Genomic DNA, 26,081 nt, shown 5'->3' with positions numbered 1-26,081 from the left:
CACGATGGGCCGAATGACCAGTTCTAGGAAGAAATTCTGTTCCCAGAACTTGTGAACTTTCTGTCCACACGTGTAGTTTTGTTGATTGTATCATGGTCTCTCCCCTTCAGCCTTCAGCAATCTGTTACCTTCATAAAAGATAGACGGACATAGACTCTTGCTCAGAGTAGGTGATTCAAGGACCAGGGGATATAGGTTTAAGGTGAAGGGGAAAAGATTTAATAGGACTCTGAGGGGTACGTTTTTCATGCAAAGGGTGGTGGGAGTATGGTACAAGCTGCCAGTGTAGGGTAGTTGAGGCAAGGACTATCCCACTATCCCAGCATTTAAGAAACAGTTACAGTAGACAGGTACATGGAAAGGACAGGTTTGGAGGGATATGGACCAAACGTGGGCAGGTGGGACTCGTGTAGCTGGGACATGTTGGCCGGTGTGGGCAAGTTGGGTCGAAGGGCCCATTTCCACAATGTATCACTCTATGACCATGACAAAGTGCTGGAGTAACTCAGCGGGTCAGGCAGCAACACTGGAAGAGGAAAAGGATGGGTCGGGACCCTTCTTCAAACTTCATGAAGGCTGTCAGTTTCTTCATTTGCCATTTCCCCCCCCAAAAAAACACATTCTTGATAACTCTGTCTAAATCAGGTTTTTCTTTTACATAACAAATCATCACGAGATGTTTTTCCACCTTTCAGTGTCTTGCAGCATCTGGACTAACCAGCTCCTTGTCCTCGAAGTATTCAACATTCATCTCCACCCAACTTGGAACCTGCCCAATTTTTAATCCATTTTTCCTGTCAATGTCTCACCCTATGTCTAATTTCTTTACCAATAGTGGCAGCTTGCCCATCTCCCCATCACATTCGCCTCACACTCCATGAATAAACAGGTTTGTACATTAATTGGCTTCGGTAAAGATTGTAAATTGACCCTAGGGTGTTGGATAGTGTTAATAAAAATGAAGAAAAATAGAAGAGTAGGCCATTCGGCCCTTCGAGCCAGCACCGCCATTCAATATGATCATGGCTGAGCATCTAAAATCAGTACCCCGTTCCTGCTTTTCCCCCATATCCTTTCCTTTATCCCTAAGAGCTAAATCTAATTCTCTCTCACTGGATGGAGATCGCTGGTCAGCACAGACTTGGAGGGCCACAGGTCCTGCTGTATCTCTAAACTAAACTAAACTAGTCTTCCTGAGTTAACATACCGAAATATCTATTGTCCACAACTTCTGACCAATATTAATATCTCCATGATAACAGCTTAGTCATCAAAGTTAATTATTTTTACCAAATTGCGTCTGTTAGCCCAACGATTCATGCTGGGCCTTTGTAACGTGTTAGTCATTCTCTGCCCATCATCTTCATATGGGAACATGTGCTGCAGTAAAAAGAAAAATGAATAATTCAAAGCGAGTCCCACTTCATCAAAGACTAAAATTAATCAGATTAAATGAGAAGACTTTGTCTTGAATTATAAATTATTAATCATTTTCAAATCTAGTTACTGTTAGCTGTGTTTGCTTATATTTCTGATTGGGACCATGCCCTAATCCATGAAGACCTACTGACATTTTATGTTGCAAAAGTGCTCCAAAGTTTGCTTGACCCTCATCGACTTCAAGCTACCTTCAAATGCTCGATCTTGTTTATTACTACAAACTACCTGAAATCACCCAGGCAGATTTGATGGGAAAGCAAGGAGGGTCTTGGATTAGAAGACCTCCAGATCTCGAGGGAAAGGAAATTGCTTCTCAAGCACTTCCGATCAGAAAACTATCACCTAAAGACTAAATGGTGGCTGGGAAGAGCACAAGAGGTCTTGCAACTCCCACGAGGATTCTCCACCGGCAGTCAAAACCCAAAGAGACCGCCCCTACAATTGCCAAGAATGGAGACAAGCTTATCAAGGATGGAAAGGTAATGGCACATGGACCATAGAACAGTACTGCACAGAAATAGCCCTTCTACCCATAATGTTGGTGCTAAACATGATGCTAAGATAAACTCAGCAGGACAGGCAGTGTCTCTGGAGAGAAGGAATGGGAAACATTTTGGGGGGGTTTGGGTGTGTGTGTGTGTGTGTGTGTGTGTGTGTGTGTGTGTGTGTGTGTGTGTGTGTGTGTGTGTGTGTGTGTGTGTGTGTGTGTGTGTGTGTGTGTGTGTGTGTGTGTGTGTGTGTGTGTGTGTGTGTGTGTGTGTGTGTGTGTGGTCCCACTCTGACAGTAGCCGTGTTCTCTGACACTCTGAAGTTCCCGGTTTTTCAGGCGACTGCCAGTAACTTGACAGTCGCCGGCAGTCCGCTGAAAGATCGCCTAAGTGGGACAGGCCCATTACACAGCCACCCACCACTAGGGTGATTTTATCCCCAAAGTAATGGTAATGTGATATTATTGCTGGAATGAAATCCACTCAAAATGTAAAATAATCTGGATTTTCCCCTCATCAAATCATCGTGCTGTAATGATAGTCAAAACTTCAAACAGGATAACAGCTGTTTGGGAGGGCAGCAGAATATCGGCGGCACGGTATATTTTCAACTTTCCATGAGAACCAATACCAAACTCTCAAAGAAATGTGTTTGTATTCCCCAAATGCCAGTCAGAACATATTATGCACAAGTGAATAGTCCCCATTCAAAAGAAATCAAGAACTCCAAAGAAAAGCTTCTTGAATAACCGAACCAAGTCATAGTCATCGTAAGTCATAGAGTGATACAGTGTGGAAACAGGCCCTTCGGCCCAGCTTGCACACACTGGCCAACATGTTCCATCTACACCAGTCCCACATGTCCGCATTTGGCCCCCTAACCCTCCAAACGTGTCCTATCCGTGTACCTGTCTAACTGTTTCTGATGCATTCAGAACCTTGCAAACAATAAGTGGTAATTATTCTTCATATCTACGTCCATGCCTCACCCTCAAAATCCTACCTCAAGTCAATACGGCAAACCACATGAGTAGAAAATGTGTAGGAAAGAACTGCAGATGCTGGTTTAAATTGAAGGTGGACACAAAATGCTGGAGTAACTCAGCAGGACTTCTCTGGAGAGAAGGATGGGCAACGTTTCAGAGGAGATGCTACCTGTCCCGCTGAGTTACCCCAGCATTTTGTGTCTCCCTAAATGAGTAGAAATATGTTTTTGACATTGGCCAAAGTGCACTGGACAGAATCCTTATATTTTCATGAGCTATCATGCATTTATAAAGTCTTCTGCAGTCAGTGTGTGTGTGCCTTCTTTCCATTATTGCAGGGTCTGATCCTTGTGTTTGTATCCTGATAGCCTCCGTTGGTAGATCTTCCACTTTGTAAATTGAAAATTGTCCCTAGTGTGTAGTGTGTGCTAGTGTAATGGATGTCGATGGTGCAGACTTGGTTGGCCAAAGGGCACCCGGAGAAAACTCAGACAGGTCGCAGGGAGAACATACAAACTCCGTACAAACAGCAGCCGCAGTCAGGATCAAACCCAGGTCTCTGCCGTTGTCTCTACCGTTGTGCCATCGTGCTGCACATTTATATTTAATTTATTGCTTATTTAATTCATTTAAAAAATATATATATTTTAACTACCTCCTCTGGCGGCTCATTCCACATACCCAGCACCCTCTGTGTGAGCCACCAATCCAATCTAGGACGTGAAGACTCTGCCACAGATGGGGCAGGTGGAGATTCTCAAGGTGGGTGGATGAGTTAATTTGAAAGTGGAAAATCTGCCAATGTAGAGTTTCCAGGTACAGACACAGAGATCAGACTCACTTCACGAATGGAAAGACGGCACACGAGACTGTGCGGAAGACTTATAAATGCATGATATTTCATGAAAATGTATGGGTTCTGTCCAATGCACTTTGGCCATATTTCTACTCTTGTGGGGAGACACAAAATGCTGGGGTAACTCAGCGGACCAGGCAGCATCTCCTCTGAAACATCGCCATTACTTCTCTCCAGGGATGCTGCCTGCCCCGCTGAGTTACTCCAGCATTTTGTGTCTACCTTCAACTTGAACCAGCATCTGCAGTTCTTTCCTACACATTTTCTACTCGTGTGGTTTGACGTATTGGCTTGAGGTAGGATTCTGTGGGTGAGGCTTGGGAGTAGATATGAAGAATAATTGCCACTTATTGTTTGCAAGGTTCTGCATGCATCCCAACATTTAAGAAACAGTTAGACAGGTACATGGATAGGACAGGTTTGACAGCACCCGTAGTTGGGATCAAACCTGGGTCTCTGGCGCTGTAAATCAGCAACTCTACCGCTGTGCTACACATTACCCCACCATAAGCTCATGCACAAGGTTCAATTCTGCATAGTGTAAAGGCCAATTGCTTACTTCTTCTTCATAATTATTTCCTTGCATGCCAGGACGGATTGTCAAATCTCTTCCAACACCCAGTCCGACATAATTGGAAACTTCTGTTGATGAATGAATACTTGGTGGCTTCTGTAGGGGAAAAATAAATCATGTTGGTCAAATTATTTAACACATTGCATATTTAGTATATGATGGAAAAGACTGAGTTACAGTCAACTTTAGAATAACAAAATGAATATTAACTAATACGGCTTAAACAGCATGTTGCATTAATCTATACATGACATTCACTAATAGGCACATTCAAACACTGCTTCAAAGCTTGCATTCTAATATGATATTCCAGATTTGAACTGCAGCAGGTGATTTAAACTGAAGATAGACACAAAATGCTGGAGTAACTCAGTGGGACAGGCAGCATCTGTCTGGGTAACGTTTCAGGTTGAGACCTTTCTTCATTCATGGGTAACTGATGGACTGAAAGGCCTATTTTATGTCTCGTCTCTCTATGTCATAGAGCAATTGAAAATGGGTCAGAGTGATTTACGTTTGATTAATTTGATTAATTTACATTTACTAAGCAGAATGATCAATAAATGGCCATATGTTATGATAAAATTAGAAAGCACAGATAATTAAAACACATTTCGCTTATTACCTTGCTGTCTACTATAATTCCTTCATCATTGTATTTAATTAAGGTCCACACTGGTTCACTGAAAGGTTTCGTAAACTTCTTTGGAAATGAACAAAACAGGAGCAGACATAAACCCACTGCAAAATTTAAAAATAAATACATCAGTTAATGTTCATTTGACCATTAATTTCATTCTTACAGTTTGAAAGGGAATGGCCCCTCGGACTCCATCTAAATGATAGCAGGCAGCCTTGGAAGCCTAACGTCCTTACTCAAGAATCTTGGCGTGAACGTTGACTCCGCATTGAAGTTTGACAAACAAGTCAATGCTGTGGTAAAAGCTAGCATCTTCCAGCTTCGCAAGAAGGCTAAAATCAAACCATTCCTCCAATTCGACGACCTTGAAAAGATCATCCACGCATTTATCACCTCCCGCCTTGATTACTGCAACTCCCTTCACACTGGCATCAGCCAATCATCCCTGTCCCACCTGCAATTGGTCCAAAACGCTGCAGCGAGACTTCTGACAGGCACCCGAAAAAGGGACCACATCACCCCGATTCTGGCCTCTCTCCACTGGCTCCCAGTGCGGTTCAGAATCAATTTCAAGCTCTTTCTTTATGTATACAAAGCCCTCAATGGGCTTGCCCCCACCTACATCCAAAATCTGCTAACCCACCATTCTACCTCCAGGTGCCTCAGGTCAGCCAACTTGGGGCTACTGACCATCCCGCGGTCCAAGTATAAGCTCAGTGGCGACCGCGCTTTTGCGGTTGCAGCATCTAGACAGCATCCCACTTCTCATCAGAACTGCACCCTCCTTCGACTCCTTTAAGTCTAGGCTTAAAACCTATTTCTACTCACAAGCGTTTCTTGAAGTTCTCTGAGGGAGCACTGCATGTATGTATTTATGTATGTATGTATTGTTAGATCTATGTATCACTGTATGTAGCACGTTAGTACCTGCACTGATGTAAAGCACTTTGGTCAACGAGAGTTGTTTTTTATTGTGCTATAGAAATAAAATTGATTTGACTTGACTATAAACTATTGAGACATAGAGATACAACATGAACAGGCCCTTGGGCCCAACTTGCCCACATGACCAACATGTCCCAGCTACACTAGTCTCATCTCCTTGTGTTTGGTCTATATCCCTCTAAACCTGTCATAACCATGCGATAGTCTAAATGTTTCTTAAATGTTACAATAGTTCCATAGTCCCTGCCTCAACTCCAGCAGTTTGTCCCATATACTCACAATCCTTTGTGTGAAGAAGTTACCCCTCAGGTTATTATTAAATCTTTCCCTGCCTCACATTAAACCTATGTCTTCCAGTTCTCGATTCCCCTACTCTGGGCAAAAGACTCCATGCGTCTACCCAACTCAGTCGGCACCTGCAGTACATTATGTCTCTCTTAAATGCTGTTAGCTTAACTGGGGTAGATGTTGCATTTTCAAATCACCAAAAATAGCCCTGAACCGTGAAATAACGCTGCCTTTTTTCAACGGAATATAAAAATATCTCACAGGTAATATGAATATTTTGGGTCAGCGTTTACTTACAGATCAAGAATAATAAACCAGCAAAGAGAAGTCCAATAGCGGCCCCACCCAAGGCGGCTGTTGCAGACTTTCGAAGAGGACATGCAATCCCATCAACACAATGGCAAACGTGTATATTCATCGAAGTTTCCTGGCTAATTCCCTGCCTATCACGGATTTTGAAAGGTATGACGTAATCTCCAATGGGAATTTTCCTTTTTCTCTCGAGCTGAACGTTGTAATCTGACAGAAGAAATGAGAGAGCAGCATTAAGATACGCACAAGCTACCGACACTGTGCGCTGTTATCACGACCTGGTGGTTGCATAATTCAGCAAAGAATGCAGAATACCCTGAGAGGAGATATATCGACACTTAGACCAAATGGTATACCCATGTATTATATTTACCATGATGTTGCAAGGGCTGGAGAACCTGGGCTACCGGGAAGGTTTGATCAGGCTAGGACTTTATTCCTTGGAGAACAAGAGGTTGAGGGGTGATCTTGTAGAGGTGTCTAAAATCACGAGGGGAATTGGAGAGGGTGGATGCACAAAGTATTTTGCCCAGTATAAAGAGAATCAAGAACCAGACAACTAAGGCTTGAGATGAGAGGGGCAAGATTAATAGGAACCCGAGGGACAACATTTTTACTCAGAAGGTGGTTATATGGACTAGCTGCCAGAGAAGGTAGTTGAGACATATACGATAACGTCATATATAAAAGACCCTTAGACAGCTACATGAATAGGAAGATTCGGAGGACAATTGGCCAAATAGGATTAGCTTTGATGGGGCATCTTGGTCGGCATGGATGAATTGGGCTGAAGGGCCTGTTATTGTGCTCTATGACTCTATATCGCTTATTGTGTTTAGTTCTGGGCACCATGTTATAGGAAAGATATTGTCAAGCTTGAAAGGGTTCAGAGAAGATTTACGAGGATGTTGCCAGGACTATAGAGTCTGAGCTGCAGGGAGAGGTCGAGTAGGCTGGGTCTCTTCTCCTTGGAGCGCAGCAAGATGAGTGGTGATCTTATAGAGGTGTACAGATCATGAGAGGGATAGATCGCGTAGATGCACAGAATCTCTTGCCCATTGTAGTGGAATCGAGGACCAGAGGACATAGGTTCAAGGTGAAGGGGAAATAATTTAGTAGGAATCCGAGGGGTACCTTTTCACACAAAGGGTGGAGGGTGTATGGAATGAGCTGCCAGAGGAGGTAGTTGAGGCTGGGACAATCCCAACATTTAAAAAACAGTTAGATAGATACATGGATAGGACAAGTTTGGAGGGATATGGGCCAAACGCAGGCAGGTGGGATTAGTGTAGCTGAGATATGTTGGCTGGTGTGGGCAAGTTGGGCTGAAGGGCCTGTTTCTACATTGTATCACTCTATGGCTCTTTGTGCTGCCTATTTCACTGATAACAAGCAATCTGTTCGAGGAATCGACCCTTACTTTTGATGGTTAATTTTTCACATTAAATATCATTCATACATAGTCTAAGAAGTTTGAGAGAGTGGATTGCATAGGACCAGCTTTGTGCTTCATTGGATGTCAAGCGAAACAAGTCAACAACAGAAAATAACTGCTACATTTGTTTTAACATAAAGGGTGGTAGGTATATGGAATGAGCTGCCAGAGGCGAGAGTTGATGTTGGTACTATCATGACATTAAAAAAAACATTTATACAGGTACATGGATAGGATAGGTTTAGAGGGATATGGCTCAAAGATGGGACATATTGGTCAGTGTGGGCATGTTGGGCCAAAGGGCCTCGTTTTACACTGTATGACTCGACGATTCTATGCTAGAAAACTGAAATAGGAATTTGTCAATTCAAGCATTGTACTTGAGTTGTTGAACGTTTCCTATCTTTATTTTGTTCTCACATAGATTTTTCTCTTACCTCTACTGCATTCAAAAGAAAACATACGATTTATATGTACCTGTGGCTTTGCCTAATTTCCAGTTTTTCTTAATATGTTCTTCATTGTCCAACAGTTCAAATGTAAAGGGGCCTCCGAAGGGTTCCACATCAGCATCACTTGCTGCGACTGTTACAAACGGGATTTCCCCTTCGTCACACATCTCTTCGTGTGTTGTCGTAAGAAATGGCAGGTTGTCATTAATGTCCGCCAAAATGATAGACATTGTGCCAGTTGACGTCTCAGGAATCTCACCTAGAGTGGAAAGGGATGCAGTCAATACCAACATGAAATGGCTTCACTTCCCCAAGTTTCGCTGGGGAGTAAATGGTCCATGACAACAGAACATTGGGATGTATGGTTAGGGAACAACTCCAATTCCAAGACCGCTAGAAACAGGAAGAGTTGACAATGCAGCCTAGATGTTCACACAAATCAACCACCCTCCATTGTCCTGCTGAGTTTCACAGTTTGTATTACTCATTATCACCTTCCCCACAGCCAACAATGAACCATTGTGGCCTCTACCTTTCCAACTGGCTTTGATCTGTTTTTGTATATCTTCACTAATTTGTTCTATGTACTTTTTCATATCTCTCGGTTCCCTCTCCCTTGACTGAAGAAGGGTTTTGACCTGAAACATCGCCTATTCCTTTTATTCAGAGATGCTGCCTGACACGCTGAGTTGCTCCAGCTTTTTACGTCTCCCTTTCATTGACTCCATCAACTACCTTGTCAAGGCCACCATCATAATCAAGGACGAGTCTCACCCCAGAAACTCCATCTTCTTCACTCTTCCATCAGGCAAGAGATTTAGAAGTTTGAAGGTAGACACAAGATTTTGGAGTAACTCAGTGGCAGTATTTCTGGAGATGGGGTTTCTGAAGAAGGGTCTCGACCCGAAACGTCACCCATTCCTTCTCTCCAGAAGTGTTGCCTATCCCACAGAATTACTCCAGCATTTTGAGTCTATCTTCGATTTAAACCAGCATCTGTAGTTCTTTCCTCCACAGATAGGTTTGAAAATGCACATCTCCAGAATCAGGGACTGTTTCTTCCCAGCTGCTATCAGGCAACTGTACCATCCTATCACTAACTAGAGAGCAGTCCAGACCTACCATCAACCTCATTGGAGACCCTCGGTCTATATTTAATCAGACTTTACTGGACTTTATCGTGCACAAAACCTTATTTAAAAAGTATGTGTATTTCCATTTGTGGGGTGGTTTTGTGGAATGGTCTTGACGAAACGATTAAACAAAGTATGAATATAATGCAATTTAAAAAAATGTACAAAAGATATATCTTTGAAAAGTACAGTAATGAGGAAGGAGAATGTAAATCTCACAGATGTTAATGGTGATTGTTCTTTTTGGTCTTTTTGTTCTTTTCTTTTTTTGTTCTTTTTTTCTTAATAGCTTGATTGGAGTAGTTTTATTTGAATTGTCTGTTTAGTTTATTTTATTGAATTTTGCATTTGTTAATGGTGAAGAATGGGGGTAGGACGACAAGCATAGGCTTCTTCTATCCTATTTCGAACGAGTCTAATGTGTATTATGTTGAAATTGGCTTTTGATTTTTTAATTTATGTATGTACATATATGTTATGTATATGTATATGTGTGTATATGTGTATATGTATGTATGTATATATGTACATGTATATGTATGTATGTGTGTATGTATTTATGTATATATATATATATATATATATATATATATATATATATAATTTTCCTTTTATTTATTCATTTTCATCTTTTCTTTTCTTTTTTTTTAATCGTTCGAAATAAATTCAAAAGATATCATTCATTCATTCAAAGATATCATTCATTCATCCATTCCCTTCATCATGTCGAAGGCTTGATTGTAATCATGTATAGTCTTTCCGCTGACTGGATAGCAGGCAACAAAACAGCTTTTCTCTGTACCTCAGTGCATGTGACAATAAACTGAACTAAACTGAACCAAACAACTTAAATGAATTGAGGGTTAGCCTGACACCTATCAATATTTTAAGATGTATAACATGCATAAACAAGCGCCAATCATTGTCACGGCTAAATTCGATTCAAAAACGCGTTCAAACATGATCGACACAAAATGCTGGAGTAACTCAGCAGGACAGGCAGCATCTCTGCAGAGAAGGAATAGCTGACATTTCAGGTTGAGATCCTTCTTCAGACCCGAAACGTCACCCATTCCTTCTCTCCATAGATGCTGTCTGTCCAGCTGAGTTACTCCAGCATTTTGTGTCTATGTTCGGTGTAAACCAGCATCTGCAATTCCTTCCTATGCATTTAAACAAGTCAGCAATCACCCAATAAATGGAAAAGAAAACGTACCCTCTTCAATTGCATGTACTGTAAATGTGTAAACACTTTTATTCACATAAGGTGATTCTCTATCCAATTCTTGCACTGTTGTGATAACACCAGTGTCCACATCTACAGTCACCCATTCTGCTGGTTCAAAAGCTCGATAGTACCTGTGAAACAGAATCACATGCTAGGTTAGTCAAGAAATTGATGAACACTGCTCAATGAAAGAGCAAGTTTAATACACATCACAACCAGAAAAGTCTGCATAATCCGTGGACAGCACAGTGGCGCAACGGTAGAGTGACTGCCTTAGAGCACCGGAGACCCGCGTTCAATCCCGACTACGGGTGCTATCTGTACGGAGTTTGTACGTTCTCCCCGTGACCTTATAGAAGTTATATACAAGTTACTTACGTAATTGAGACATTTATCATAGCACAGCTATTTTACGTAATCAGGCATCAGCTTATTTTATTTAGCCTCACGTGATTGTTAGCTTCAGCAGCACTTAATTAAATCATTTACCTAGTAATCTAGGCACTAAACAAGTTACTTATTTCAAAATTATACACATTTATAATTCATAGTTGTTGTTAACTTACTTGATGGGATGCTTATAAAATACATCTGTGTCAGAAGCATTGAATTTTCCCAGAACTTTTCCAGGCTTCTGACCTTCGATCTCATAAATGACCAGCACAGGAGGATTAAATACTGGAGGGTCATTCGAATCGTTCACGGTAATAAGCACAGTTAAATGTTGAGGTTTTGTATTAATGGTGTCTTTCTTTCCAGGACACATAAATAGTGGCTCTTCATTCTCCACGCTTATCTTAATGTTCCTGACAGGACCAGCCTCATAATCCAAATGCTGCAATGGCAAAAACATTTTGGTACTTTGTGTAGGAAGGAACGTCAGATGCTGGTTTGAATCAAAGATAGACACAAGATGCTGGAGTATCTCAGCGGGACAGGCAGCATCTCTGGAGAGAAGGAATGGGTGACGTTTCGGGTCTGAAGAAGGGTCTCAAACCGAAACATCATCCATTCCTTCTCTCCAATGATGCTGCCTGTCCCGCTGAGATACTCCAGCATTTTGTGTCTGCCATCCGTTGTATTATAGTTTAACTATCATAATACATTTTTTTCTAATTCTAATACAGCAATTAATGATGTGCTATTTCCTTTCTATGTGTAAATTGCCTCAAGTGTGAAGGGAGAGGATAAGAAAAAGGAGGTAGCTGGGAACTAATGTGAATGGAACAACAATGTAGCAATGTTACAAAATTTTGAGATTTTAAAAATCAAGTCTGCAATTTATCCCATCAGATAAAGCATAACAATAAGTTTAATTTGACACCAAATTCACTTTCATATCTCAAGTATTAAAAAAGTTATGGCCATTTTCATACTCGGAAATTAGCATCTTGTTCCCTATTGATTTTCAATGGACATTACAAAAAAGCTGTGATCTTGGATAATCAAAGGCTCATTTCTTAAGGAAAGATTAACATTTTTAAATAGCCTAAGTGTCCAAAGATTATTCACAAATAATTCACAATATAACATGATTTTTATATCTAATTTACATTAATTTATAGGCCAAATGGAAGGAATTTAGTGTTCAATTGCTGTAAATAAATGCCCATTTAAATCGGCTTTCTAGTGGGTTCATGTGAACGCGCTGGTTTAGAATGTTGACAGCGCGCTGGATTAGTGCCCTCAAATGCCGAGAAAAATACTGCGGGATATAAAAAGCCCAAAATGAACTACTCGCTATAGATAACGTGATATATAGGGTTATATATATGCCCCATTTAATGTAAAAATAAGGTACATACCTTTAATTGTTTGCTTTATAAAACCCTGGGGCTGCGAGATGTTGCGGAATCAGAGAGTAATTTTAAACTATTATAACTATATTATCGAGGCCTATAAAACTAATAATATCTTTTGCGACCGGATCTTGCAGCGATTTTTCGTTAATGATTTACTAGGCTGAACATCTGCGATTAGTACAGCCTAGTAAAAATCGCGTTTTAAACCCGCCCCCTCCAAACAGCGCCAAAATCGCGGACCTGGCTGTGGGCAGATTCCCAATGACGATTCAGGTAGGTTTTGTAACATACCTAAACAATGGTCGTCGAGGACTCAGTAGGCCGTAGAGCCTGTTTCTATACTATATCGCTAAACGGAACTAAACTAAAGCACTTGATCACTAAATCTAAAGGTTAGTAACATAGACTCGGAATGGAATAGAATGGAATACTTTATTGTCACATGACAAGGTACAGTAAAATTCTTTGCTTGCACACCTTAGGTATGCAAATAGTCACTACATAAACGGAGCAGACAAAGTTACAAATTACCCTCACAGGCTCCCCCTTTGATCTCACCCCCCTCCCCCGCCTCAAGGCTGTCCCCCCCCATTGTTCTGCCCTCTCCCCCTCTCACAGTGGTTCAATTGATTGAATTATCATAACAATAGCATCCAAATCATATTCAAAAACAAAGGAAGATGGTGAGCTATGGATTTCAGCTGCAACATAGAAAATGAAATATATAAATAGTTATGCAGGGAAAGGTACAAATGAAGATAAGAAGCTTCTCTAGACACTCTTTATCTTAGTTAAAGCAGAATTATAGCAAAAGGATTTTGTGCAATCTTTCCGAGTTAAAATATTATACCTTTATCAGCGTCAGTACTCCTTGGTTTGTTGCTGGGTCTGTTTCCATCTTATAATTTTTATGTTCATTCCCTTCTGTGACTTGATACTTTGCTCTCCAGGATGGGGTGTTGGGAGTGTCTTGGTCAGTAACACCCACTCGCAATATAACAACATCCTTATCAGACTCATTGATAGTTATTTCAGCCTAAGGAAAGGAACATCAGTGAGACACAGGAAAAAAAAATGTTAAAAAGTAGAATAAACATTAATGGGCCTGTCCCACTTCGGCGATTTTTCAGCGGACCGCCGGTGACTGTCAAGTTGCCGGCAGTCGCCTGAAAATCCGGCAACTGGAACGGCGACTGTCAGAGTGGAACACACACACACACAAACACACACACATTGCTTCCTTCACCAGCCCGTTATGCAGGCGGGGGACAGGGCAAGCAAGGGGAGCGCTGTCTAAAAAATTCACACGGTGCAAAGCCAAGGTGAAACAGACACACACCGCGATGAATAGGAAGGTTGGCGCTGTAACAAGACGGCTAAAGCACAGTGTACGGTAAGTCTTTTAAAAGAGAGGAGGGGGAGAGGGGGGGGGGGGAGGGGGGGGAAGGGGGGAGAAGGAGTGGAGACAACTTTTAAGAAGCCAGAGATACACGGCTGTGAAGCTCAGCGGACATTTAACATTACCGGTCGGTTATCCTTGGTTCTGAAAACTACTGCTTTCCTTTTTTTTTCCTCAATGAGCCAATAAAATTCACTGGTCAACACCGGCCACAACCTACGAGAACCTCTGAGAACCTTCGTCCTCCTGGCAACCGATTAGGACCTACGGCAATATTCTTGCTACTCTCCATGGCAGCTTCATTCTAGTCAACGCTAATTATTCAACACCTGAAAGTCCGGCGACTGTCAGAGTGGAACACACATTTGCGGAGACCATAATGAGGCCGCGACTAGTTCCCAGAATGCTGGACTGCCTCACGACCGTGAAAACGACTCCCCGGCAACCACCCGCGAACATGTGGCGACCATCTGGCGACTGCATAGTCTCCTGCAGTCCTAAAAAGTCGCCTAAGTGGGACAGGCCCATATTAGTTGTGACACCAATCATTTGCATTCATAGACATTTAGATTTTTGCGTCAAAATAAATGTTTCGAATGGTGCACAAATTCTCACATCCTTTACTCTTTGAGCAAAGGCCGGGAACTTTTTTTTTCAAGGTTTCATTTTATGCCGACTTGAGTATTTCATGTGAATTTTCTATATAGCTATGCTCATTAAAAATTGAAAACTATAGCTCTTTCCTTTGCTAACATACCAATGTGAGTTCAGAATAACATGAGTGCAGATAATTAATAGGAGAGAAGTCTTTTTAATACAATATACCAATGGACTTTTCAATACTTAACCAAAGGTGTGGACACGTATGTCCTGGAACAATATGTCAGGTAGTTCTCCACCTCACCTCTCTGATGCATCTCAATGTCAAAAACTTCGACTTCAAACATTTGGGCAGAAAAAATGAGAGAAAGGCTTTAGATGGGGGCTAGCCCAGAATGCCAATTGGGTTAGTCTGGACAAGTTGACTTGAAGGCCTGTTTCCATGCTGTAGGCCTCTAATATATATCTATATAAGCTGCATATAATATATGCTATGTACATGTCTAATAAAACATATATTAGATATATTATATAGACACAATATATCATCTGAAGTAGGTTCTTGACCCAATACATCACTTATCCATATACTCCAAAGACACTGCCTGACCAGCTGAGTTAATCCAGTATTTTATGTCCTTTTGTGTATGAATCAGCATCTGAAATTCTTTGTTTCTAACATATCTCATGATATTTAAGCCTCAATAATTAAAACAAATTATGTATTAGTTTTGATATATTAAAGGACAGTTATACTACATCTTGCACTGTCATAAGCAGTGTCAGTTTTTCAACGATACAAAGTGCAAAAGATAAGCTAAATGGTAGAAGGTTAGACAATTTAAAGGCACAGCTTTGTGTAAAGAAATCTTTGATGGTGACACAATAACATAAGGCAGTTAGATAAACAGCATCATGCAAGGAGTTTATTCTAAACCTTGGATTAGAAAAGGAAATAGAAATGTCTAAAATCATCACGAGTTTTCATAACAGGTTCAAAAATAATTTTCAAAACAGACTTAGATAAAACTTATGGTAGGAAGGAACTGCAGATGCTGGTTTAAACCGAAGATATTGTGGCTAACACTAGGTGGATGAAAACAGAAAAGTGGATTTAATTGATTTTTTTTCAAAGCCAAATGATCTTCTTCCCTCGAGGATTCCACGATGTGTTAACGTTCCCAGCTTGATGGTCCCTTTTGTTCCTGTTAGTGCGTATGTTGCCTTAAATCAACACGCAAATTGTGTTCCTTCTTCAATGCATGCTGTTTCTCTAAGGTGAAACCAGACTTGCGAGTGAATGAAGTTGTGGAATCCATCTGATGGGTACACTGCATTTGCTGTGGGTCAATGTCGTCAAATTCAAATTACTACACATGCCCATACTCAGCAAAATGCAGATACAAAGGTGTGAAGCACATATGAAAGTGTGTAGGGAACAGGGCAGCACGGTGGCGCAGCGGCAGAGTTGCTGCCTTACAGCGCCAGAGACACAGGTTCGATCCTGACTACAGGTGCTGTCTGTATAAGGGTTTGTACTTTCTTCCTGTGACAGTGTGAGTTTTCTCCGAGTGCTCCGGTTTCCTCCCACACTCCAAAGACGTGCTGGTTTGTAGGTTAATTGGCTTCCATATATTGTCTTAGTATGCGTAGGATAGAACTAGTTAACAGGTGATCGGTGGTTGGCATGGATTCGAAGGACCTATTTCCGCGCAGTATCCCTAAACTAAACTAACCGAAACTAACCTAAACCAAACTAAACTGATGCCAGTGTTCAAGAAGGAACTGCAGATGCTGGAAGATCGAAGGTACACAAAAATGCTGGAGAAACTCAGCGGGTGCAGCAGCATCTATGGAGCGAAGGAAATAGGCGACGGAAATGCTGGACTGCCTCACGACCGTGAAAACGACTCCCCGGCAACCACCCGCGAACATGTGGCGACCATCTGGCGACTGCATAGTCTCCTGCAGTCCTAAAAAGTCGCCTAAGTGGGACAGGCCCATATTAGTTGTGACACCAATCATTTGCATTCATAGACATTTAGATTTTTGCGTCAAAATAAATGTTTCGAATGGTGCACAAATTCTCACATCCTTTACTCTTTGAGCAAAGGCCGGGAACTTTTTTTTTCAAGGTTTCATTTTATGCCGACTTGAGTATTTCATGTGAATTTTCTATATAGCTATGCTCATTAAAAATTGAAAACTATAGCTCTTTCCTTTGCTAACATACCAATGTGAGTTCAGAATAACATGAGTGCAGATAATTAATAGGAGAGAAGTCTTTTTAATACAATATACCGATGGATTTTTCAATACTTAACCAAAGGTGTGGACACGTATGTCCTGGAACAATATGTCAGGTAGTTCTCCACCTCACCTCTCTGATGCATCTCAATGTCAAAAAACTTCGACTTCAAACATTTGGGCAGAAAAAATGAGAGAAAGGCTTTAGATGGGGGCTAGCCCAGAATGCCAATTGGGTTAGTCTGGACAAGTTGACTTGAAGGCCTGTTTCCATGCTGTAGGCCTCTAATATATATCTATATAAGCTGCATATAATATATGCTATGTACATGTCTAATAAAACATATATTAGATATATTATATAGACACAATATATCATCTGAAGTAGGTTCTTGACCCAATACATCACTTATCCATATACTCCAAAGACACTGCCTGACCAGCTGAGTTAATCCAGTATTTTATGTCCTTTTGTGTATGAATCAGCATCTGAAATTCTTTGTTTCTAACATATCTCATGATATTTAAGCCTCAATAATTAAAACAAATTATGTATTAGTTTTGATATATTAAAGGACAGTTATACTACATCTTGCACTGTCATAAGCAGTGTCAGTTTTTCAACGATACAAAGTGCAAAAGATAAGCTAAATGGTAGAAGGTTAGACAATTTAAAGGCACAGCTTTGTGTAAAGAAATCTTTGATGGTGACACAATAACATAAGGCAGTTAGATAAACAGCATCATGCAAGGAGTTTATTCTAAACCTTGGATTAGAAAAGGAAATAGAAATGTCTAAAATCATCACGAGTTTTCATAACAGGTTCAAAAATAATTTTCAAAACAGACTTAGATAAAACTTATGGTAGGAAGGAACTGCAGATGCTGGTTTAAACCGAAGATATTGTGGCTAACACTAGGTGGATGAAAACAGAAAAGTGGATTTAATTGATTTTTTTTCAAAGCCAAATGATCTTCTTCCCTCGAGGATTCCACGATGTGTTAACGTTCCCAGCTTGATGGTCCCTTTTGTTCCTGTTAGTGCGTATGTTGCCTTAAATCAACACGCAAATTGTGTTCCTTCTTCAATGCATGCTGTTTCTCTAAGGTGAAACCAGACTTGCGAGTGAATGAAGTTGTGGAATCCATCTGATGGGTACACTGCATTTGCTGTGGGTCAATGTCGTCAAATTCAAATTACTACACATGCCCATACTCAGCAAAATGCAGATACAAAGGTGTGAAGCACATATGAAAGTGTGTAGGGAACAGGGCAGCACGGTGGCGCAGCGGCAGAGTTGCTGCCTTACAGCGCCAGAGACCCAGGTTCGATCCTGACTACAGGTGCTGTCTGTATAAGGGTTTGTACTTTCTTCCTGTGACAGTGTGAGTTTTCTCCGAGTGCTCCGGTTTCCTCCCACACTCCAAAGACGTGCTGGTTTGTAGGTTAATTGGCTTCCATATATTGTCTTAGTATGCGTAGGATAGAACTAGTTAACAGGTGATCGGTGGTTGGCATGGATTCGAAGGACCTATTTCCGCGCAGTATCCCTAAACTAAACTAACCGAAACTAACCTAAACCAAACTAAACTGATGCCAGTGTTCAAGAAGGAACTGCAGATGCTGGAAGATCGAAGGTACACAAAAATGCTGGAGAAACTCAGCGGGTGCAGCAGCATCTATGGAGCGAAGGAAATAGGCGACGTTTTCGGGACGAAACGTCGCCTATTTCCTTCGCTCCATAGATGCTGCTGCACCCGCTGAGTTTCTCCAGCATTTTTGTGTACCCTAAACTGATGCCATGTTGATAAAAAAAAATAGTCAGTACAATTAACCCCCATTCTCCAAACGCTTTAAGACTTAATATTCCTCTTGAAATGTCCATAAAAAATACTTACACTTTCCTGAGTGAAAACAGGAAGATTGTTATTGGAATCAACCACTTTGATCCTCACTTCTGCAGAAGAGGACAACACATTCTGCCCATTGTCTCTTGCCTTAATGACCAAAGTATAAGACTGGAGGGTCTAAAATAACAAATAAGAGTCAGGCATACATGTAAGCAATCTCTTAAAATAAAAGCACAGGACAATAACTAACGACCAGTGGCTGGATTGTCATGGTGGCACACCATCGAAGCAAGGATGTACAGTATTCTATTCCCAGGTACATACCTCATAGTTTAAGCATTGTTGAAGAAGAATGGATCCATTATTTCGATGAATCTTAAACATATCTGAAGGTTTTCTAGGGTTTTGAGAAACAATAGAGTATGAGACTATTCCATTCTCTCTAGCATCAGGATCAACTGCCTTAATTCGGAAGAATTCTGTCCCTAAACATAGAACATGAATTAGTTTAGTTTATAGAGGCATAGAATGATACAGTGTGGAAACAGGCCCTTCGGCCCAACTCACCCGCACCGGCCAACAATGTCCCAACTACACTAGTCTCACTTGCCCGCTCTCGGTCCATATCCCTCCAAACCTGTTGTATCCATGTACCTATCTAACTGTCTTAAATGATGGAATAGTCCCAGCCTCAACTACCTCCTCTGGCAGCTTGTTCCATACACCCATCACCCTTTGTGTGAAAAAGTTACCCCTCGGATTCCTATTAAATATTTTCCCCTTCACCTTAAACCTATGTCCTCTGGTCCTTGATTCCCCTACTCTGGACAAAAGACTCTGTGCATCTACCCAATCTATTCCTCTCATGATTTTGTACACCTCTATAAGATCTCCCCTCATCCTTCTGCGCTCCATGGAATAGAGACCTAGCCTACTCAACCTCTCCCAATAGCTCACACCCTCTAGTCCTGGCAACATCTTTGTAAATCTTTTCTGAACCCTTTCAAGCTTGACAATATCTTTCCTATAACATGGTGCCCAGAACTGAACACAATATTCTAAATGTAGTCTCACCAATGTCTAAGATATGGCCTCCCAACTTCTATACTCAATACTCTGATTGGTGGCAAAAGTGCCAACAGCCTTTTTGACCACCTTAGCTATCTGTGCCTCGACCTTCGAGGAACCATGCACCTGTCCTAGAGCCCTCTCCTCTACAACACTACCCAGAGGGTAGACGTCCCAAAGTGCAACACTTCTCACTTCCATAAACCGTTCCTCCGCCCACCTGGTCAATCGATCCAGATCCTGCCGCAATTGTTCACAACCATTGTCACTATCTGCAAAACCACTAACTTTTGTATCATCAGCAAACTTGCTCATCTTGCCCTGTGTGTTTTCATACAAATCATTGGTGTAGATGACAAACAGTGATGGGCTCAGCACCAAACCCTGAGGCACACCACTAGTCACAGGCATCCAGTCTGAGAAGCAACATTCCACCATTATTCTCTGTATTCTTACATGGAGCCAATTTACTATCCATTCTGAAGAATCCATACTATCAGTCTGAAGAAGGGTTTCGGCCCAAAACTTTGCCTATTTCCTTCGCTCCGTAGATGCTGCTGCACCCGCTGAGTTTCTCCAGCATTTTTGTGTACCTTCGATTTTCCAGCATCTGCAGTTCCTTCTTGAACATACTATCCATTCGGCGATGTCTCCTTGAATCCCATGCAATCTAACCTTCCAGAGTAGCCTACTATGCGGAACCCTTTCGAAAGCCTTACTGAAGTCCATGTACACAACATCTACAGCTCTGCCCTCATCAACCTTTTTGGTAGTGTCTTCAAAATAATCAATCAGATTTGTGAGGCACAACCTCCCACGTACAAAACCATGTTGACTATCCCTAATCAACCCAAATGCCTTTGAATACTCTCCAGTAACTTACCAACTACAGATGTTAAGCTCATAGTTCCTAACATTTTCTCTGCAGCCCTTCTTGAAAAGAGGTACAACATTTGCCACCCTCCAGTCTTCTGGCACCTCTCCTATATTTAAGGACGACTCGTAAATTTCAACCAGGTCTCCCGCAATTTCCTCTCTTGTTTCCCACAATGTCCTCGGATATATCAGATCAGATCAGACCTGAAGATTTGTCTACCTTCCAACACGACAGTACCTTCAGTACTTTTTCAACAGTAACCCTGGCTGCTCTCAAGACACTTCCAGTGACTGCTCCAATTTCCTCCGTCCTACTGTCTTTCACCTCAGTAAATACAGGGGAGAAATACTCATTTAGGACCTTGCCCATCTCCTGTGGCTCCACACAGACGTCACTGCTTTGATTCCTGAGAGGTCCCACACTCTCTCTAGTTACCCTTTTCCCCATTATGTATTTATAAAATCTTGTGGGATTGTCGCTATGCCACCCACTAGAGCTATCTCCTGGCCCCTTTTTGCCCTTCTGATTTCCATTTTTAGTTTACTCCTCAGTTCCCGAAACTCCTCCAGGGATGCATTTGATCCCAGCTGCCTATACCTGTCCCATTCATCCTTCTTGTTTTTGACTAACATCCCAATTTCCCTCGTCAGCCAGGCTCCCTTACATTTGCCTGCTTTGCCCTTCACTCTAACGGGGACGTACGCATCGTGAGCTTTCTTCAGTACACTTGAAAACATCCCACTTGGCTGAAGTTCCTTTTCCCTCTAATAACCTGCTCCAGTCAACTTGAGCGAGACCTTCTCTCATTCTCTCAAAGTTGGCCTTACGCCAGTTGAGCATTTTAACACGTGGACCCTCTCTGTCCCTATTCATAACTATCTTAAACCTAATCGAACTGTGGTCACTGGTCCCAAACTGCTCCTCCACACTCACTTCCTTAACTTGCCCTTCCCAATTTCCCCAATACTAGATCCAGCTTGGCCTCTCACGTGTGGGGACCTCCACATACTGCTTAAGAAAACTCTTCTGAACACTTTTGAGGAATTGCACCCCATCTGAACCCTTCACGTTATGATCTACCCAGTCTATATTGGGAAAGTTAAAATTCCCTACCACAACAACCTTATTTGTCCTGCAGCTGTCTGCAATCTCCCAGCACATTTGTTCTTCTAATTCCCATTGACTAGTCGGGGGTCTGTAGTACACCCCCAACAAGGTGATCATCTCTTTCTTGTTCCTCAGCTCCACCCATATAGCCTCACTAGACAAACCATCCATAATGTCACCTCTAAACACATCCGTGGCATCCTCCTTAACCACCAATGCAAACCCCCCTCCTCTTTTTCCCTCACCCCTATTGCTCCTGAAGCTCCTGTACCCCGGAACATTGAGCTGCCAGTCCTGCCCCTCCCTTACCCAGGTTTCAGTCATGGCTACAACGTCCCAGTCGCTCGTACCTATCCATGCCCTCGTACCTATCCATCTGCCTTACCCATCAAGCCCCTTCCACTAAAATATGTGTCGTTTAAACCAACCCTCCATCCTCGCTCTCTGCCTTTCGCCTGCCTAGTCAGTCCACTAACCTTTCCCACACCACCCTCCGTACCAACTTATAGCCTCTCATGTGCCTCTGTCCTGCACGAGATTATACCCATCAGCAAATCTAGTTTAAAGCCTCCTGTGTAACATTAGCAAACCTTCCCGCTAGAATGTTGGTCCCCCTCCAGTTTAGGTGCAACCTGTTCCTTTTATACAGTTCACCCCTGCCCCAAAGGAGATCCCAATTACCAATAGATCTGAATCCCTGCCCCCTGCACCAATTCCTCAGCCAGCCACACATTCATTTTGCCTATCTTCTTATTCTTACCTTCACTAGCACAAGGTGGAAGCAATCCTGAGATCACTACCTGCCCAGTAAATTAATGCTCCAGAGGTTTCTTTCTGAAATCTAGGTCTTTTTGTTTTGAATAAATGAAATGAAGTATTAAAACCAATGTCTGTTTTGGGAGAAATTCCTACCTGGAAATGTACTTTCCAATATATCCACCTCATATACATCTTGAGTGAATTTCGGATTATTGTCATTGATATCAATAACTTCAATTTTATACAACATATGGTCATCTAATTGAGCAAAGGTATCCGGGTCATGTACATTTACTTGAAACTAAATAAGCCAGAAAAGATAGAATTAGATATCACAAAAACAAATGTTAGCAAATATCAATCCATTAATTTTTTTTCAATAATTTGCTTTATAATCAGAATGTGATGCCACATTCAAAGAACCATAAATTGTGCATTATAAATATTATTTCTCATAGAATTCTAAAAAAGTGCAGCACAGAAACGAGGCCTTGCAGCCAATCCAGACATGCACATGTCTCGTTATGCAAATCCCATTTGCCTGCATGTCCCCCTTTGTCTTTCATATTCATGTACCCATCCAAGTGTCTTTTAAATGCTGTAATGTTTGCCTGCACAATCTAATCTGGCAATTTATTCCAAATAGTCACCACGTACCCTTCAGATCTCCTGTAGATCACTCCCTACTCAACACTTGCCCTCTAGTTTTACCCACTCCCCCCTCTAGGAAAAAAGATTCCGACTATCCTCCCTACCCAAGCCCCCAATAGCTTTGTAAATCAATAGAGAAGGCACACGTCAGCCCCAATATGCTTCAATGAGAATAAACCCAGCAAATCCAATCTTTAGTTACAATTACAGCCCTCCATTCCAGTTAATATTGGATAGTATTATTATCCATAATAATAATTGGTCATGTACATTTACCAATTGTACATGACCAATCATGTACACTTATTCTGGTTAATCCCTTCTGCACTCTCCCGATTGTTCCCACGTTTTTCTGTGCAGTGTAGAGACCATGACAGTAGGCAAGACTAAATGCATTCTAACCAACATTTGTACATCCTCAACTTAATGTCCCAACTCTTGTACTCAAATCAATAGTAGACATTAAACAATAGACATCGTTGTCAGCGTTGAAGACTTGGGGCAAAGGCCTGATTCTTCGCTGTATAAAATCCAACTTTGCAATTGGTATTGTTGTGGTTGATTGCAGTAATATTATGGTATGGCAGGAACTAGAGATAGTCGTGACTCATGCCATTCATAATCCTACATCCCAACGTTTATTTCCAATACTCTGGTAAATATACCAAATGTCTTTTTCACTGTCCTATCCACCAGGTTCAGGGAGGTATGGACTTGCACCATAAGGTCTTGTTGTAACATCAACACTCCTAACACTTCTGCCATTTACTCAATGTCAACCAGAATTTATCTCCCAAAGTGCATTATCGGTGGTCAAAATCATTCATATTGATTTATTTAAACTCCACTTTTTAATGTATCTACTTTGACAGCATACCTCCATTCCTTTATTTTAATGTTAGGTTGAAGGCACTTTGACCTGAGTTAGCTAGATTATAGGATGAAACGTCACGTTAGTGACAGAGCACATGGTCTTGGCAGGAGAACTGTCCTATTGGATAGACTACATTTTGCATCAGACATTGTGACAAATACTGCAATGGTCAAACAGCAGATATTCCTGTAACTGCTGGCATTTACGGGCACTTCTTACTGTAAGCTAAGCAAATGGGTCACATCAAAATCAGGACTCATCTCAGTAAAATTAGGAGAATATGGTAACAATGCAACATTTAAACACAATATTTATGTTAAAATGCAGCATGGAAACAATGCAATGGAACAACATTCATAGTCTTACAGTGTGGAAACAGGCCCTTCGGCCCAACCTGACCACATCAGCCAATATGTCCCATCTACACTAGCCCCACCTGCATGCATTTGGCCCATATCCCTCTAAACTTGTCTTATCCATGTAGCTGTGTAAATGTTTCTTAAAAGTTGCGATGGTACCTGCCTCAACTATCTCCTCCATACACCTACCACCATTTACGTCAAACGGTTACCCCTCGGGTTCCTAAATCTTTCCCCACTCAACTTAAACGTACTGTAGGTCCTCTGGTTCCCCTCGATTCCCCTACTCTGCACAAGAGACTCTGTGCATCTACCTGATCTATTCCACTCATGATTTCGTACACTGGGAAGGTATTATTCAAAAGGTGCAAACATTGATTTTTTTGTTTCCTTCTGCACAACTGCAGAAAAGCTGGAAATTGTAAAAGTATGGTTGGCTATCCCTAGTCACTCATTCATTCTACATCGTTGAAAACATTAGCGACGCAGTGGTGCTGGTTTCCGACGGGAACGGTGACGGACGCACCACACATCTCCGCCCTTACCTCCCCCCCGACCTGACGCCAACCACAATAATGCCAATTGCAATGTTGGATTTTTCAAGATTGTTCCAAACTGGTTAGGTTGCGTGAAATTACAACTCGGGTGTCTTTGTGAAAAAAGGAGAGGCAGCTTTGAAGCAAATAAAGTTGACAGATGTGCTTCGGGGAATAATTTACTGTCCTGAACTCTTGCATTTGAGACCCACCCATGTCAACACAGGGTTAAGCACTTAGGCTAGTTCAGAGACCAAAGCGCAGAAACTGGCCCTTTAGCCCAACAAGTCTGTGCTGATCAGCGATCACCCTGTGGACTAGCACTATCCTACACACACTAGGGACAAATTATATTTTTACCAAGCCAATTAGCCTACAAATCTGCACGTCATTGGAATGTGGGAGGAAACAGGAGTTCTATTTCTCGATCATTTAATGCTGATCTGCCTCAAAATAGACCCATGCAAAATGTTGGATTCAGTTTCGGTGCTTTAAAACACTCAGCAAAAGTTTAATTGAAAAGAATCAAAGAAAGAAAACATCTACCGTCAATGATGTTGTTGTCTCTCGATCAACCTTGTGATTAATATATATTTGCCCAGTATGTTTGTCAATCGAGAACAAGTTTATCTCAGGATTTCGTTCAACTCCATCACCCGAAATGGTAAATATCAGTGAGTGGTTTTGTGACTTGTCATTGTTTAACTGTAAGGAAAGAAAGCTGTTACTTTTAAAAATAATTATCCAAGAAAATTAGTCTGGGTGATCTGTAAACAGCATTTCATTAAAATATGAAACGATTTCACGGCTTTTAGCATTTCAAACATAGTGTGCCATTAAAAACTTGTGCTTTGAATTTACTCTATGGAATAATATTTATAAATAGACAATAGACAATAGACAATAGCTGCAGGAGTAGGCCATTCGGCCCTTCAATGTGATCATTTAAAATATTTAAGTTCATAAGTTTGTACGTTCATAAGTTAAACGTACAAAATTCGGCCATTCGGCCCATCAAGTCTACTCCGCCATTCAATCATGGCTAATCTATCTTTCCCTCAACCCCATTCTCCTGCCTTCTCCCTATAACCCCTGACACCCGTACTCATCAAGAATCTAATTAGGTGTTTAACAGCCTTAAAAATATCCATTGACTTAGCCTCCATAGCCTTCT

General features: G+C 41.5%; 1 protein-coding gene across 1 annotated transcript in view; it reads right to left on the bottom strand.

The window, feature by feature from the left end:
- The window catches only part of LOC129707456 (cadherin-like protein 26), a 43,597-nt gene that overhangs the window by 7,899 nt on the left and 9,617 nt on the right, over window positions 1-26,081 (bottom strand). The window contains exons 3-14 of the mRNA XM_055652495.1: window positions 25,454-25,612; window positions 22,641-22,788; window positions 19,001-19,161; window positions 18,725-18,853; window positions 13,430-13,615; window positions 11,344-11,612; window positions 10,766-10,908; window positions 8,442-8,675; window positions 6,515-6,736; window positions 4,970-5,085; window positions 4,330-4,440; window positions 1,291-1,380 (exon numbers count right to left, since the gene is read on the bottom strand). Of these exons, the coding sequence (XP_055508470.1) occupies window positions 1,291-1,380; window positions 4,330-4,440; window positions 4,970-5,085; window positions 6,515-6,736; window positions 8,442-8,675; window positions 10,766-10,908; window positions 11,344-11,612; window positions 13,430-13,615; window positions 18,725-18,853; window positions 19,001-19,161; window positions 22,641-22,788; window positions 25,454-25,612 (1,968 nt within the window). The remainder of the gene's footprint in view (window positions 1-1,290; window positions 1,381-4,329; window positions 4,441-4,969; window positions 5,086-6,514; window positions 6,737-8,441; window positions 8,676-10,765; window positions 10,909-11,343; window positions 11,613-13,429; window positions 13,616-18,724; window positions 18,854-19,000; window positions 19,162-22,640; window positions 22,789-25,453; window positions 25,613-26,081) is intronic.

This window comes from Leucoraja erinacea, chromosome 21 (assembly GCF_028641065.1).
Source record: "Leucoraja erinacea ecotype New England chromosome 21, Leri_hhj_1, whole genome shotgun sequence".
Classification (NCBI taxonomy): Eukaryota; Metazoa; Chordata; class Chondrichthyes; order Rajiformes; family Rajidae; genus Leucoraja; species Leucoraja erinaceus.
The sequence above is the reverse complement of the archived record's forward strand: the minus strand, read 5'-3'. Positions and strand labels throughout refer to the sequence as shown.